The 17,449-nt window shown below is 36.3% G+C and overlaps 1 protein-coding gene across 1 annotated transcript in view; it reads right to left on the bottom strand.

Annotated features, from left to right (window-relative positions):
• LOC132125361 (zinc finger CCHC domain-containing protein 14-like) overlaps positions 1-14,397 on the bottom strand; it is a 34,383-nt gene extending 19,986 nt beyond the window's left edge. The window contains exons 1-2 of the mRNA XM_059536734.1: positions 13,023-14,397; positions 8,241-8,367 (exon numbers count right to left, since the gene is read on the bottom strand). Coding sequence (XP_059392717.1) covers positions 8,241-8,367; positions 13,023-13,664 — 769 coding nt within the window. The 5' untranslated portion in view covers positions 13,665-14,397. The remainder of the gene's footprint in view (positions 1-8,240; positions 8,368-13,022) is intronic.
• Positions 14,398-17,449: the final 3,052 nt, after the last annotated feature.

Below are 17,449 nucleotides of genomic sequence, written 5' to 3' on the forward strand. Positions count from 1 at the left end.
TGATAACGTTTGTATTTGACAGTGTGACGAGTGGGGCGGGGCCGAGGGATGTGGGAACACGAGTGAGGCCGGTGGAGTGATTGGGAAATCAGCGACACCTGCGACCCACCACCGGTCTCGAGTCCCACATAGGAGATGGAAGGATATAAATCTGGAGCGACGACAGTGAAGGACGAGAGAGGACCAGGCCTGGGCTTTATTTTATGTTTTGGTTTTATTTTGTGCGCATCAGTCGTCCGTGAGGGGCTGGTGCGCTGTTTTGTGTTTATTTTGAATTATTAAAGTCTCATTTGATTGTCCGCCAGTTCCCACCTCCTTCTTCCCGAAGATTACGAAGGTGTAATTCATTACAGACGGCAACATGGCAGAGTAGGCATTCTGCGCTGCATGTTTTTAATAAAACCATTTCGAGCACTGCATCTCATGGTTTTAGATGCAAAGACGTGTTCTGTGTAGTAAGAACCTAGAGTAAATACTTGCGCATATAGCATGACAGGACAAGATCACTGTCTGAGATGGGGCCCTGCTCTTTTTTCTTAATCAGCAGTGTTCTATTTACTTTAAAACATTTGTTTACAGGAGATATAAGTTTACAAGATACTTTTCACATGCCAAGAAACTTGCTTTTGACAATAAAACATGAAATATTAATTTTTCTTAAGACATCTTCATTTCAAACAAGCTATAATTTTATTGTTTGAAATATTGAAACAAATAACCATAAATTATTTGATTCCATACATTTTTTTTTAAATCACAAAGATAAGAAATTCACTTTAAAAAATAAAAAATCCACCTTAAATAGTTGAGTATATTTAAGGTACAAACCTTTAATGAACTATGAAAATAAAAATAAAATAATTGTTAAATAATTGTAATCGAGGCAAGTATTCAACCATTCGAGATTTAGATTTTAGGTCATATTCCCCAGTACTCTCCCGAGAGTGAGTACATTTTCAGCAAAGTTCATTTTAGGGTGAACTACTCCTTTAATATATATTTATGATACTGTTATTTTGAGTTCTGCTTCAACACAAACAAACATCTCTCTCACACAGATTTCTGTACTTTTTTTACATACACACACACATATCTTAGTCTCTACACTCTGTATACTTTGGATGTCCCGGGGCTTGCAGTTGCCGCATACCTGATGCCAGGCCAGCTAATCCAAGGATTTCTCCCATTCTTACAGCTCTGGTTACCCACCAAGCCTTATACTACACACATACAAACACTATGACAACTCTAAATACAGACATATGCACAAAAACAGACAGGTATATCTAGAGTCATGGACTCATGCACATCCATTTCAACATTTACTCCACAAACACCAAAACTCAGCAGAACTTCCGGGAATTTCAAAGGACCCCAAAAAAATCTTTGTTATCATTGTGAGATCCTTTGAAGTGCCTCTCTGAAGAACAGCTGTTTCAACCCTCTTTGATCCAACTCATGTTCATACAAACCTGCGATGTTTTGTGAAAATGGAGCCTTGTGATTTATTTTGCTAATGAATGCATGTGTGTATGTGAGAGTGTTGACGGAGGGCTAAAGCTCGTGCTAAAGGCATGCGGTGAAGCCTGTGAGGTAATGTAGTGGAGAAGCATTAAATTACCAGCAGACAAAACAACAGTCTGTCCAACCTGCTACGTACAGTCAAACAGCACTTGATTCGAATGGCCAGCACCTCCAGCACACCCACTGAGCACAAAACCCTGCCTGAATACACATTTCCATTATGTTATGGTACAGACATGCAATGAATGGAGCAATTCGACCCCCACTGCTGAGGTCATAAGAATATATACACAACTAACCATATCTTTAGCTGCAGGCATCTTATTCTATCACTGAATCTGTGCATACATATATATATATATATATATATATATATATATATATATATATATATACGCACAGGTGCTAGTCAAATAATTACAATATAATCAAAAAGTTGATTTATTTAACTAATTCAAGTGAAACTTGTATATTATATTCATTCATTTCACACAGACTGATATATTTCAAATGTTTATTTCTTTTAATTTTGATGCTTATAACTGACAACTAAGGAAAATCCCAAATTCCGTATCTCAGAAAATTAGAAAATTATTGTGAAAAGTTAAATATTGAGGACACCTGGTGCCACACTCTAATCAGCTAATTAACTCAAAACACCTGCAAAGCCTTTAAATGGTCTCTCAGTCTAGTTCTGTAGGCTACACAATCATGGGGAAGACTGCTGACTTGACAGTTGTCCAAAAGACAACCATTGACACCTTGCACAAGGAGGGCAAGACACAAAAGGTCATTGCAAGAGAGGCTGGTTGTTCACAGAGCTCTGCGTCCAAGCATATTAACAGAGGCGAAGGGAAGGATATATGTGGTAGAAAAAGTGTACAATCAATAGGCACCCTGGAGAGGATTGTGAAACAAAACCCATTCAAAAATGTGGAGGAGATTCACAAAGAGTGGACTGCAGCTGGAGTCAGTGCTTCAAGAACCACTACGCACAGATGTATGCAAGACATGGGTTTCAGCTGTTTCATTCTTTGTGTCAAGCCACTCTTGAACACCAGACAGCATCAGAAGCGTCTCGTCTGGGCTAAAGACAAAAATGACTGGACTGCTGCTGAGTGGTCCAAAGTTATGTTCTCTAATGAAAGTACATTTTGCATTTCCTTTGGAAATCAGGGTCCCAGAGTCTGGAGGAAGAGAGGAGAGGCACACAATCCATGTTGCTTGAGGTCCAGTGTAAAGTTTCCACAGTCAGTGATGGTTTGGGGTGCCATGTCATCTGCTGGTGTTTGTCCACTGTGTTTTCTGAGGTCCAAGGACAACGCAACCAGGAAGTTTTAGAGCACTTCATGCTTCATGCTGCTGACTAACTTTATGGAGATGCAGATTTAATTTTACAACAGGACTTGGCACCTGCACACAGTGCCAAAGCTACCAGTACCTGGTTTAAGGACCATGGTATCCCTGTTCTTAATTGGCCAGCAAACTCACCTGACCTTAACCCCATAGAAAATCTATGGGGTATTGGGAAGAGGAAGATGTGATATGCCAGACCCAATAATGCAGAAGAGATGAAGGCCACTATCAGAGCAACCTGGGCTCTCATAACACCTGAACAGTGCCACAGACTGATAGACTCCATGCAACGCCGCATTGCTGCAGTAATTCAGGCAAAAGGAAACCCAACTAAGTATTGAGTGCTGTACATGCTTATACTTTTCATGTTCATACTTTTCAGTTGGCCAAGATTTCAAAAAATCCTTTCTTTGTATTGGTCTTAAGTTATAATCTAATTTTCTGAGATACTGAATTTGGGATTTTCCTTAGTTGTCAGTTACAAGCACCGAAATTAGAGTAAATAAACATTTGAAATATATCAGTCTGTGTGTAATGAATGAATATAATATAAAAGTTTCACTTTTTGAATGGAATTAGTAAAATAATAAATCAACTTTTTGATGATATTCTAATTATATGACCAGCACCTGCATATTAGGGCAGGTAATTTAACGCGTTAATTAGACAAATTAATTACGATATAAAATTATTAACACATTTAACACACTAGCCCCGCTCCAAACCTATGTGGTCATCCGACATTTCATACAGTTGATTGATGTCAAATATGTGGCACAGCAACAACTCACTGTGTGATGGAGCCTAGAGGATGTAGTTAGATTTTCCCTAAAACTCAAGATATAAGACAAAAATTGCACCTGATTGAGTTTTTATATCAACTTTACATCATATAGTTCAGCAATATCGCACAAGCAATAGGCTTATCACACAAGTGCAAATGTGATACTGATCTTATACAAAAGTTCAGTAAGATGTTAATATTGTGTTAATTTAGACACAATGTGGTCTGTTTTGCTCAATTTTGCCAACTAAAATATAAAGACAAAGCAGAACCATTTGTCTCCAAGCAACACACAGTGGCATTTCATTTCTTAATGGATGTTTTGAATTAATTTGGTGAACCATTAGGCGCACTGAACCATTGGCCATAGGCGCGTTGGATTTGAAGCAGTGCTGCACAGATCGATCTGTGTGTAACATCAGAGTACCGCAAGAGCGATTCGAAAGCATAAGGAGTCATCTGCTCTAATGATTCAATGGACCATTCATAAAGAACCATTAACTTCACGCCTGAATGAATCAGCCATTTGAACGAATCAAATTAATAAATAAATGACTTAATGACTTAAAAGGGTCACATGATGCGATTTCAAGTTTCCTTTTTTCTTTAGATTGTTACAAGCTCTTGGTGCATGAAGATCTGTAAAGTTGCAAAGACAAAAGTCTCAAATAAAAGAGATATTCTTTATCAAAGTTAAGAGTCTGCCAAGCCCCCCAAAAACGTCTCATTCAAACACGCCCCCACATGTCTACATCACTGTGTGGAAATATTTGCGTAATGCCACCAATGTTCACGTAAAGAAAAAGAAGCATGGTTTCAGTAGCCGCAGTTAGTGTTGAAGCAGCCATGTCAGGTAGATGCTGAGATGTTTGGCGAAAGCAAAAGCACTTTATATTGCCTTCCGCAAATAGATGCATTTAGGAATCTTTAAGATTACTTACAACTAAACAGCAACGTATTTCATAGACGACTGTTTCGTAAACCTAGGAGAGGAGGTTAATCTCACTTTGCTACAACAATCTGCAGTTTCTGAATCATCTACTGTAAGTATGTTTTATTTTTAGTTTAAGTATTTGCTATTGAATGTTCAAATGCAGATTTTTGCACATCACGCATGTGTGTCTGTGTGTGTGTGAGAGAGAGAGAGAAAGAGGGAGAGAGAGAGAGAGAGAGAGAGAGGGAGAGAGAGAGAGAGAGAGAGAGAGAGAGGGAGAGAAAGAGAGAGAGGGAGAGAAAGAGAGAGTGTGGTCACACAGTGGAGTCAGCTGTCCGTGGCTTGTGTACTGCAAACACATACAAGCTTCATCACTGTGTCTGTCACTCCACTCTGTTCCTCTTTCGGCTTGAATTGATGGTAAAACTAAGGACATTATTAACTGTTTTAAATTTATTTTGAAAGATGAAGCTTGCGATTATGGAAAGGGGCGTTACATTTCTGACGAGTGCTTGCGGTATTCGGCCAATCACAATGCACTGGGTCAGTTGGCCAATCAGAGCAGACTGTGCTTGTCAGAAGGAGGGACTTTGTAGAAAATGAGACGTTTGAGAGAAGCGGGGCATAGAGGACCTACAATAATGTACAGTATTTGAAATATAATGTGTCTTTGGAACATTAAAGCATGTCAACATATTCTGTTACACCAAATACACACAAAATAATGATCTTTAAAAAAAGCATCATATGACCCCTTTAATCATTAAGATATTTACCACAACCTACTGTCAGTTTTAATTAGAGTAAAATTTCATTAAATAAATAATTTCATATTTCCATAGTAATAATAATATAATAAATCAAATAAATTATTAAAAATGACAATGGTTTCATCATTTACTCACCCTCATGTTCCAAAAGAATATAATTTCATTAAACAAAATATTTCTTGCTGAATCTACTTTTTGTTTCATGCTTTACAAAACAATGACTTTAATTGAACTTTTGGGAGAAATTTCTCAGCCAATTTTGATATGCGATTAATTTATCACCACATCATGTAATGATTAATTAGATTACAAATTTTAATCGCTTACCAGCGATATATATATATATATATATATATATATATACACACAAATTTACTTTTCACTTAATATAATATAATATAAAAAATGTAAAAAAAAAAAAATTTAAAAAAAATGTAGAAATACAGAATGCTGATTATACAGGAATAAAACACTGCAATAAACAGAGAATGTGCATGACACTCTGAAATGCACGTCTTTCTGATAAACGAGCAGTTTGTGGACTCAGTGTGTGAATGTGACATCTGGTGCTATTGCTGCCTGAGCCAACAGCAAGAAAAAACAGGACCAAAAATACAGAGTTGTGCTCACTACAGAGCGTAACTCATGAAATGACAGCACACACATCCTGAGCAAAACTTGTGTGGACATGCGAGTCTGGGTAAGATATAGTAGGTTGTGTCTCTAATGTTCTCCTAAGGATTAAAATAGAAAAGTACAGTCTTTCACTTACACACAAACCAAGAAATACACTGGAAAAGTGCCTGGCCAAGATTTTCCATCAAGCCTGAGGCAAACTCTCTCATGTTCCACTAGTTGAGAATGCAAACTCTGGGGACTTATATGAACCCTGTATTTACAGTCTGTCCACAATAATACACAGAGTTCACACAGAGTGCAACAGCAAGTGATCAAAAATCTCATAAATAAAAATCCATTAAACCTGCAGCAAGGATCAGTCTTCAACCGGATATGAGAAACATAATGCCCGGATTTCATGTAGAATGCAGTTTGATTTTAATGAAAACAGAAAAACATACTGCATTTCAGATCAGATGTTAAAACACTTGAAGCGAATCGGGTGCATGCTTGAAAAAATTACAAATTGCAAAATCATAATCAGAGTATATTTGTTAGCAAGGCAAAAATAAACAAAACAGCTGTTCATAGTCTGTCAGCAATGTAAGTTACTCAATATTATTCAAAGTTTTCTCTTTTTATTTAGTACAATAGCACTCTTGCTTGTGTGATATTGCATATTCAGTCTTTGTTGATCTGTGTGTGGGTATCGATTTAATCCAGTTTGTGCACCTGGTACAATCTTAGAGCCATTGTTTAGTGTGAAGGATGCTGCGCTTGGCAAAACAAAACCCCACACTTGATTTCTGCCAAAAGCCTCACCCATCAAATTATATGACTATGGAAAATAACAAATAAGTATGTAAATTGTCTTTCTCAGGTCTTGCCTGAAATCGTTGAACCAAGTTGTCAAGACAACGTGCAAACCAAAAAAAAACGACAACATATTTAGTTATTATGACTGATGCATTAAACATTGGTTTATGGTTTTAAAATGAATGTGGCCTTGTTTTAGACAAAATAATTTGGCTACAAACCATTTTGTCTAAACCTTTCAACAACACAGTTTTTGTTACATTGAAAATGCTTGCAGGTCACCCAAGCAAAATTTCATATTTCATGTGTTTTTTTCCCCTTTCATCTTCCCACATTCTATAATTTTATATGCTTAACACTCAAATCAAACCCCTATATGCCATATATTATTGCTTACTAAAAATAAAAGTATTATGAATAATTTGCAGTAATTGAAATAAAGCTGAAATAAAATATAAAAAATAATTTTAAAAAATGAACAGTTGAAATATTGCACTAAAATAAAGGACCTGAAAATTATTCAAAACTACTAAAATAAGTTCAAAATTAAAAATTTTTTTTAATTCAAACTAAAAAACAAATAGAAAAGGCAATATTGAAATAAATTTATAACAAACAAAAAATTACAAACCCACATAGCAAAATTACTAAAAATTAAAAAGAAATCTGGAAACATAAAAATAACATAAGCGTTATGTTATCCTTATATGCTATATGTTATTGTTAACTGAATCTTAAAGTATTATAAACAATTTCCAGTCATTTAAATAAATCTGCAATAAAATATTAAAATATATATATTTAAAAATTTTGAAAATTAGAAATTTGCACTGAAATAAATGATCTGAATTATATTAAAAATTACTAAAATATGTTTGAAAATACTAAAGAAAAAAAAATTATAAAAACACAGCAAGTTTACTAAAAATTAAAATGAAAACAAAAATAACAGCAAGTTTGGTGGATGGTCCACCAAAACCACACTTCTATTGGATCCTGGGGCCTGTTTCATAAAACAAGTTTCACCAAATAAGCCAGGCTTATTTCACTTAGTCTGACTTATTTTGAACCAAATCAGATGAAAATAAGTCAAGACTAAAACCTGGCTTATTTGGTCAGTTTGTTTTATGAAAGAGTCCCCTGGATTACCAACTAAAGTATTTCTGCAAGCTAACTGTCGCTCTGATTAATTTATCCTCCTCTGCTGGAACAGACCTGAGGAGAGGGGAGACAATATCTTCCACCAGCTCTCTCACATGAATTAAAAGATTTGGTTTAAAAGATTTCAGCGTGTGCATTCTTGTTCCAGCTTCTGTATTAGAATCTGTCTTTTTTTTTTTTTTTGCCAAGTTCCAGCATTAAGACCATAGGATGACTGACCCTGTTTTGCAAATAACATCACAGAGTGTGTTTGTGGATCCAAAGTTGTGGAACTCACCTTTGCAGGGTTTTTCGACATGCACTTTGAGCGGCATTTCCTGACACGAGAGTAATTGACTTGGCAGCGTGACCTCAGGACCCAAGCCTTCATCCGTCTGACCTCCTGTGACCTCCTGTTGCACGTTCTGGAAAAAGAGGTCAAAGTTCAAATATACGTTAGAATTAAAAGTGGACAAGTGTATTTTGTCCAGTCACAGTTGTTACACTTATTTAATTTAATCTGACAGCACACCAGCCTGCTTTTTTAGATCACTCCATATGGATTCTATTGGTTAAAGGCACTTTCATACCAAAGACGATAAATAAAAAGATAACTATATTAGCGTCCACCAGCAGATGATATCATTGTAAGCACACACTCATCTGCCGCTTTAAATTCTTGAGCTCATTATAGCAGGCTTGATTCTGATTGGCTGTCCATATTTTTATCATTCATCAGCTGGAAAATAATTGTTCTGAAAATGATTCCGACAATATCGTTTCTCTGTGCCTTTATTATTATAACTGTGGTGTGGACTCTGCTATTCTTTAATGTTGAGAACAATTTTTAGAACTATATCTTTATCTTTATAGTTATCGTCCTCGGTGTGAACAGGCCTTTATTTTGTATTACATAATAGAGGTTACTTGCAAAAAGAATACACATGGTTTGTGCCAACCACAATGTGATTGAATCACTGGCTGAAGAGAGCATGGAATCATTCAATATCGAGCGAGATTTAGAAATGCAACACTTTAAATTAAAAAGACAAGCTTACTGAGTTTTTAAAAGAAACTACATCTGAAAACATTTACAGAAACATTTAATTTCTGTCTCGGAGTTAAAAAAAAAAAAGATAAAAAGGAGAGATAAAATAATCTTAAGAATTAAATTTAAGAATTACATTTTCATAAAAAAAAATATAGGAAATTAAAATATACAAATAATAGTATATAATTAAAAAAATTGAAATAAAGAGATTTAAACTAAATAAATGCATAAAAAAATACATTTTAATTATACGATGTAAAATCACTCTTTGAGATACAAATTTGCGATTAAGACAAACTGAATCACAATTGCAAGATGTGTCACCAGTATATGTATAATTACGAGAAGTTGTGGTTGTTATATAAAACTTATTTTTTCACTCTGAAGCAGAAGGAAGCTTCCATACACCTTACAAAAAATAATAAAAAAGTTTGTACTAAGAACAGGCACTACACAGTTTTGTTACCGTGTTTGGTAAAATCTTGATGCTCAATGAATCAAAACAACTGTCTCAGTCTTGCATAAAAATGAGTCATGAACTTCCTGGTAATAGATGAGTGTTCTATAATTAGTCATCCTGGTCAACTTCGTGCACACGTGTCTTGCATTGTGTAATTTTTCATCACTTTAGAGTAGCACATCTAAGAATTAAATAACATGTAAATGCAAATATATTTGACTTTTTAGCTGTGATTCGTCAGATAATTAAATTACAAACCAAAAATCCCCATTTTGATCGACAGGTTCAATAGTTAAATACTTCAGCTCCTCCTCCTTCTTTTTGCTCTGAGGTCACATCTTCCAGCTTGCTAAAACAGAGTAGGAGCAAAAAAGGCCGGTACCACATATGCTAAGCACAGCAGCTAGTAAAAGTCAGCTCTGAAACCAATTAGGGCTGCTGTACAGTCCACCGCTGCCACATCCACATCCCACACTGCCAAATCTCTGTTGCTCTCTTCCTCTCTTTAAAAAACATGCCCTTCTTTTGAAGATTCAGCTGAAGTGTGGATCACAACACAAAGGAAATAAGTCCTTGGAAAAGTACAGCTGGGTAAATCCATTCTTAGTAGACAAAGAAGAGCAAGATGAGAAAAGCAAATCAGCTGCATTTTTAAGAACTATCTGAATAGCTGTTTTCGTGTCAGTTCAAAGTCAGTGTGATATGGCCTTCATTTTACTTTCACAATCATATACAGTACTGTAATTTAGGGAAAAATACAAAAAATAACTTGATTTTATCCATCAGGAATCTTGAAACATAGCTGTAGCTGTTGAATTAAAGAACATATTAAGCTGGTTGTAATATATATGTGTGTGTGTGTGTGTGTGTGTGTGTGTGTGTGTGTGTGTGTGTGTGTGTGTGTGTGTGTGTGTGTGTGTGTGTGTGTGTGTGTTTATGAAGGTAAACAGCCTTATGGTAGACCTGGACATTCATAGTGTGGAAAGAAAATACTAAGTCAGTAGCACCCAGATAAAAATATTTTAAATTCAAAAATTTTAAGCAGCACTATCTGTAATTTAATTCAAACAATTGTTAGTGATTAGAATCAAAGCATCAAATAAAATGCTTGAGACAAAACAGCATGTGTTTTTGTTGATGTTTAGGCTAGTGTAAAGGGCCTAGGCCTCTTGAAAAAGCAAGCAGTCGAGCTTCCTGATGAATCACAGGAGAGTTACACAGAGGGCTGATTTAAGCATGGAGAAATGTGCTGAGCTTCAGTTCATGAAAGCCAAAATCAACAAATCACTAAATGGAACGGCCTTCTCTGCCTTCACCGGGTACTTTCCCACTACACCCATTCAAGCACACGTTTCGGCAGCATGTGTGAATGTTATGAGCCCATGTCTGTACAGATAACACCATGGAGTACGAATGAGATTTACATCTGACAACACAAGGAATCAGCAATAAATATATTAAACATACATCATGAAGTGTTTTAGCGCATTTCATCAACTTTCTGCATTTTGGTGGAGTTTTGTTTTGGATTGTACACAGACAAAGATTTCTGCCTTTTTGTTTTTACTTCACAACAATCCTTTATTTTAGTAATTACAGAAATTGATATCAGGTATCCTCAAATCCCTCTAATCACAGTAATTGCTGGTAACGGTAATGGTAACGGTTTTTGGTAATGGTAACCAAAAAAAATAATAATAATATAATTTCTGAAAGATTATGTGACACTGAAGAATGAAGTAATGGCTGCCTAAAATTCAGCTTTGACATTCCAATAATAAATTACAATTTAAAATACATTCAAATACAAAGCAGTTCCTCTTATAAATTGCAATACTATTTCACAATATTAATGTTTTATATTGTATTTTAAATCAAATAAATACAGCCTTGGTGAGCATAACAGCCTTCTTTCAAAAACATTTTAAAAACATAAGGTATTGTAGATAGCTAGTGAGGGAATTTTACCACAGATTTTGGTTAGGTTTCCAATCAGGTTCCTTACCCAAATTGACAAAGAGCATATTTTCTAGATTTGTCTATCAAACCTCAACACGAATTACGAAGAACAGTGGTGTGGTTCCTTTCATTGCGACATTATCTCCGTAGTTGCCATGCCATTCGTAATTCATGCATAGACATGTCACGAACAAGAAGACAAAATGCAAGAAAATTTCACACATCCTAGTTTTGTGAAGTGGATTGAATGACACCAGCTAAGAGCAAATAAACAGAAATTTTGTAGCAGCTGTGCAATGCAATACTCTTCAGAACTTTGTGTGCACCATGTCAGCAAATATAATGTGATTTTGACATCTATTTATTCAAGAACTGCTGCATAATATCATATTCTATAATGAAAGGGTTTTGTTATTGTAAGAACAAATGTCTTGCTGCTTCTGTCACTGTTTTCAAAGCACATTTGTTGACTCACCAAGCTGACATTTTTGAGTTACAGCATAATTATATGTTTGTAATTCAACATTACACACTGGGTTTAAACAAGTGCAAGTGTGAGTCTTATGTTACAGTAAAGGCATTGATTTGTTGAGATCCCTCCTGAACCCCCAGGAGAGTATGGAACAGATTCAAAAAGATAGTAAACACTCCTCAGTTCTGAGTCATGTGACTTCTCATGAATTGCTTGCCTGTGCCAGATGACCCCAGTTCATTACTCCTGGTGCTCCCCATAGATACTGTTGAATAAATCAGGTTTGACTTGTGTATCTTGGGGTGTATGGCTTAGTACTTACAGATCAAGGCTAGTAAGCAAAAGGTTGAGGCTTCAAAACCCCCAAGGAGTGATCTATGAACCATCAGCATTGCTGAACTAAAACACTTAACCCCAGGTTGCACTGAGGGGACAGTCCATGCTGCTTTGGATAAATGTATTTGTCCCAGTTGGCAACAGTAGCCTCATGGTTAGTGCACTGACACACAGTGCAACTGTGCTCTCTAACACCCGAGTTCAAATCCCGTCTTTTGAAGCTCCCCTCTCTTTGCACCAACCACTTTGAAGATGTGATAAAACAGAAGTTCTGAGAATATTCCCTGTTAGCTGAGAACCAACCACTCGGCTCAGTGGTAAAGTATTGCATTAACAGTGGAAAAGGTTGTGGGTTTGATTCCCAGGCAACACATGTTAGGTAAAAAATGTTACCCTGAATGCACTGTAAGTTGCTTTGGATAAAAGTGTCTGCTGAATGCATAAATTTTCATTTTAATTTATATCCAAATGTAACAGATATTGAAAAAGAAGCAATGCAGCACAGAAAACTGGTTCTACACTTCCATTGTTGATTGGATTTTGCGATGTGGGCGTTGCACTCAAAAGAGAAGACGGATTAGGGGCGGGGTTTAAATTGAATAAATGATTGGAGAAGACATCAGATTGGAATATGTCATCAGAGAGGGGTCTGATATGTTCACCAGAAGATGCAGTTATGATTATTTTGCTTCAACATTATGAGATCAAAAAATAAAAGAAAATAAAAAAAGAACATGGGTGAAACATAAAACTGCATTTAGAAAATAGAGTGAATTGTATTCCGATTTGAAATAATTCTCACCTTGCAGCATGGACATCCGACCTGGCAGGAGCTGAAGGTGGATGTTGTGATGTGGGAAGAGAAGGTCGGGGTCGCGCTCTCGTTTGGGAGCGCAGCAGCGCTGGCCCCGCCCCCGTGTGACGTCGACTGCGCCTCACCAACTGTCACCTGAAGGATCTCCTGGATCTGTGTCAACTCTTGCCTCAGCACCTGCTTTTGATGAAAACTAAAGGCGGGATGGTTCGAAGCCATGGTGAAGAGGAGCAGAAACTGCTCTCCCGTCTGGCCATCGTTAAGCTGAAGTCCGTAGTTATTAATGATGGTGTCTATGTGAGTGAGGGTCCTAAACAAAACTCCCGCCGCTACGCGGTTGTCCGATATGAGGAGCGCGAGAGAGACGAGCAGCTTGCTCCTCACGACCTCATCCGTGATGTTGGTCAGGTTGGCGAGGTCAGCTGGGTTGTTGGCTTTGATTTCTGCATCCCTAAGAGAGTGGTAGTCTTTCCGCGCAAGGTCTTCCAAACATGAGCCGAGGAAGCGCAGCTCAATGGGAACGCAGAGGTCCAAAAGGCCGCAGAGGAACTCAGCCCTCTGCGCCGAACTCAACGCGGAGAACCAGCGGTAAACCTCCTCTCTCTGAACAAAGCATCTGTTCTCAACCATCTTAGACAGCACTCATAACATGCATCCGATATTAAAAACAAAGTTAATACAGCAGGTATTTGTGGCCTTTATAAACTTTACAAACTTCCAAATCATTCACTGACGTAAACATCCATGAATTTATAGGCAGTGGTCAGTCTGAGCGTCTCAGAACCCCTCAAAGAAGACATACTACATAACGTTAGTTTCCTTCGTGTTTTATATGCCTGAGATTGCATTATCTCATTAAAGCCTATTAGGATATTGAAGAAACATATTGTGTTTACTGTACGTTAATCCCAGACGCGCGGCTGCGCAGCCCCTCTGCCCGCCCGAGTCTCTCCTTTTTCGGCCAGCACCCCTTCGTGATCCCCACGTCAGCCAGTTATTCAATAGACTCCAGGACACGTTATAAAACAAGTACATTTCTTTCAGATCTTCTATCCATTAGACCGATTTGTCCAGATGAAACTATCGCAATTCCCGTACACACACAAAGGAAACGTCGTCGGGCAATAAATATTTTGAGTAGAAAACTCCCCAATTTTAACAGTTTGGCTGGTCGAATGGATGTCAATATAACCATATATTCCTTCGTCGGACGCTGAAGTAACGTTAACGTTTTTTACTTAACTTTATACGCTGCTTTATTTGCATTCACCCGAGTGAATTAATCAACGGTTTATTTGCCTATCATTATCCTGTTGTGAAGTCGAGTAAGGCAAACTGAGTGTAGTTGACTATCCCGAACTTCACGCAAACCCCACCCACAGTGAATTTTATTGGATGAACAGCTTGTCAGTTATCATATTCTGCATAATACATATGCGCTGTGATTGGTCAAAGCGACATTCTTGTGTATCTCTCAAGCGCCTGCGGTCATATTTGATGTAGACTGTAAAATAGCCTATTGTATGATTTAAAGCGATAGGTTACATTAACTTAACATACGCTAGTAAATGAATTTTTAAACTTGAGGTAAGTTTATTTAAATTGTATAAAATAGTATGAATTATTACTCTGGTGGTGGTAGTACAGGAAACCCCCTTTTGAAGTTTGTCTTTGGCTGGTAAGTTAGGTAAATATTGGAAACCTCTGGTTTTGTCATTTTATTACGTCAGCTTTCCCGAAGATGGCGCCAGTCGCCCAAGGGCTCAATCGGGACCCAAGTCTTCTAAATATTCTAATCCAATCTAATGGATTCATATTTTCTCAAATAATTTCCTCTTTGTCATATTTGTCTGGAAAATACAATTACCTGCGTCGATTACAAATAGAACATGCAGCGGTTGATCTTAAAGACCATAAACGCTGCTAAACGATATTCTGCATTTTAGACTAGTTTTCAATGGATTGCAGATTTCCCAGCGTTTTTGTACTTGTATTTGGTATTATAAAGCAAAGGAACAATACTTTTATTGCATTTAGTATTAAACTAGGTACATGTTAATTTCTACTGAACACTTTTAACATTCAAAGTTCTATTAATTAACATTAAGGTTAATTTGTATTTAAAAAAAAAATATGAAAAAACAAAACAAATAAATGATGAATAATAGTATATTTATAAACAAACATTTACAGATTAACGCATGATGCACAAAAAAAATTTTTTTAGTTCATGACACCTGATTAAGAACCACTGACAGAAAATATGAAAATATCCTACTGTAAGATGAGTAAACTTAAGTATAACCTAATAAATGTACAGTGTTGGCAAATGAAACTTGCTGATTATAAATAAACACTAGAGGGAGCTACTGGCTCTCACTGTGAGTTTTGACTGAAATTTATAAATAATTTTGATGCTCGAGCAAAAGTGGTAGGTGTTCAGAGATAAAGCTTTGAAAATATATGAATCCACTAGTCCAACTGGTGGGGTGCATAAATTAATTAATTAATTAAATTAAGACAGATTTAAGATTAATAGTTTAGGATGGGCAAACTAAGGTTGGGCACGAGTACTGAAGTATTTAGAATTAATAGCAATGATTGATCATGAAATGCTTGAAGTGACTTTTAATATAATTTACAGCATCAAGTAAGAGTGTTATTTGTAATTTAGTGTAATATATATTTTCAGTGGTACCTTAGTGGTAAGGTCAAGCTAAACGGGTCAAAAATAGTGAGTTTTGTCCTGAGTTTGCAAATGTCCCTCTTTCTTCTATTGGTGCCCTGTGGTTAAACAGTTAAAGAAAGCTAATTTAATAACTCTCCACATTTTCAATAACAGCCTTGATTCTTTCAGTTGTGCTGCAGGGGTGCGTGAGTCATCACGGCCTGTTTTGCTAACAAGTCTGATGTTGCGTCTCTGGGCTTAAACTCATGGTAATGCTCCTCAGGTCTCAACCAGCCACAGCAATAGTGTGTCTGCATCAAATTCTACATGGTACAGTGGAAACCACACAATTACTTATTCAAAATGTCATCAGCCGCCCTTTAACAATTTTGTGGCCCTATTAGAACAAAATAAAGCCTATTCAATTACATATAATTAATTATAATTCATATCTCTATGTGCTCTCTGTTATTTTAACGGTTAACAAGGCAATAGTTTTCTTTTTTAAGTCTGATTGTCAAATAAATTGTGACTGTTAGTAAGAACAACCGTGCAAAAACTGTAATTCTGAAAAGATAAGGGATGGGCAAAATTTTTTTGATTTATCGATTTTGTAAATGACGTCGAGGGGAAGTCGTGGCCTAATGGTTAGAGAGCTTGACTCCTAACCCTAGGGTTGTGGGTTCAAATCTCGGGCTGGCAATACCACGACTGAGGTGCCCTTGAGCAAGGTACCGAACCCCCAACTGCTCCCCGGGTGCCGCAGCATAAATGGCTGCCCACTGCTCCGGGTTTGTGTTCACGGTTTGTGTGTGTTAACTGCTGTGTGTGTGTGCACTTTTGATGGGTTAAAATCAGAGCACAAATTCTGAGTATGGGTCAACATACTTGGCTGAATTTCACGTCACTTTTTTTTCACTTTTTTTTTTTTTTCAATACCGATTCTGTTTTTGAAAGAAGTTTCTTCTGCTCATCAAGTCTGCATTTATTTGATCAAAAATACAGAAAAAAATGTAATATTGTGATATATTATTACAATTTAAAATAATCGTTTTTAAATTTATTATACTTTAAATTATCATTTATTTCTGTGATGCAAAGCTGAATTTTTAGGATCATTATCACATGATCCTTTAGAAATCATTCTAATATGATGATTCATTATCAAAGTTGGAAACAGTTCTGCTGCTTAATAGATACTTTGATGAATAAAAAGTAAATGCAGTTCTTTTTAACCTTTTATTCATCAAATATATTAGACAGCAGAACTGTTTCCAACACTCATAATAAATCAGAATATTAGAATGATTTCTAAATGATCATGTGATAGACTGGATGTTACATGTGACACTGAAGGCTGGAGTAATGATGCTGAAAATTCAGCTTTGCATCACAGGAATACATTATTTTTTTTAAAGTATATTCAAATAGAAAACTATTATTTCAAGTTGTAATAATATTTCACAATATTACAGTTTTTTCTGTATTTTTGATCAAATAAATGCAGGCTTGATGAGCAGAAGAAATTTCTTTCAAAAACTTTAAAAATAGTAATTTTTCCAAACTTTTGGTCTGTACTGTATATATATATATATATATATATACACACACACACATATATATACTGTATTTGAATGTCTTAAATGTATCCTCTTGCATCCTAATGTGCATTTTTACCAGATACCACTGTTTGAGAAGGAAGGACAAACACTGTACAAGCCATTATAAACCAAGACATGAAGAATTG

Source organism: Carassius carassius, chromosome 43, assembly GCF_963082965.1.
Source record: "Carassius carassius chromosome 43, fCarCar2.1, whole genome shotgun sequence".
NCBI classification, from domain to species: Eukaryota; Metazoa; Chordata; class Actinopteri; order Cypriniformes; family Cyprinidae; genus Carassius; species Carassius carassius.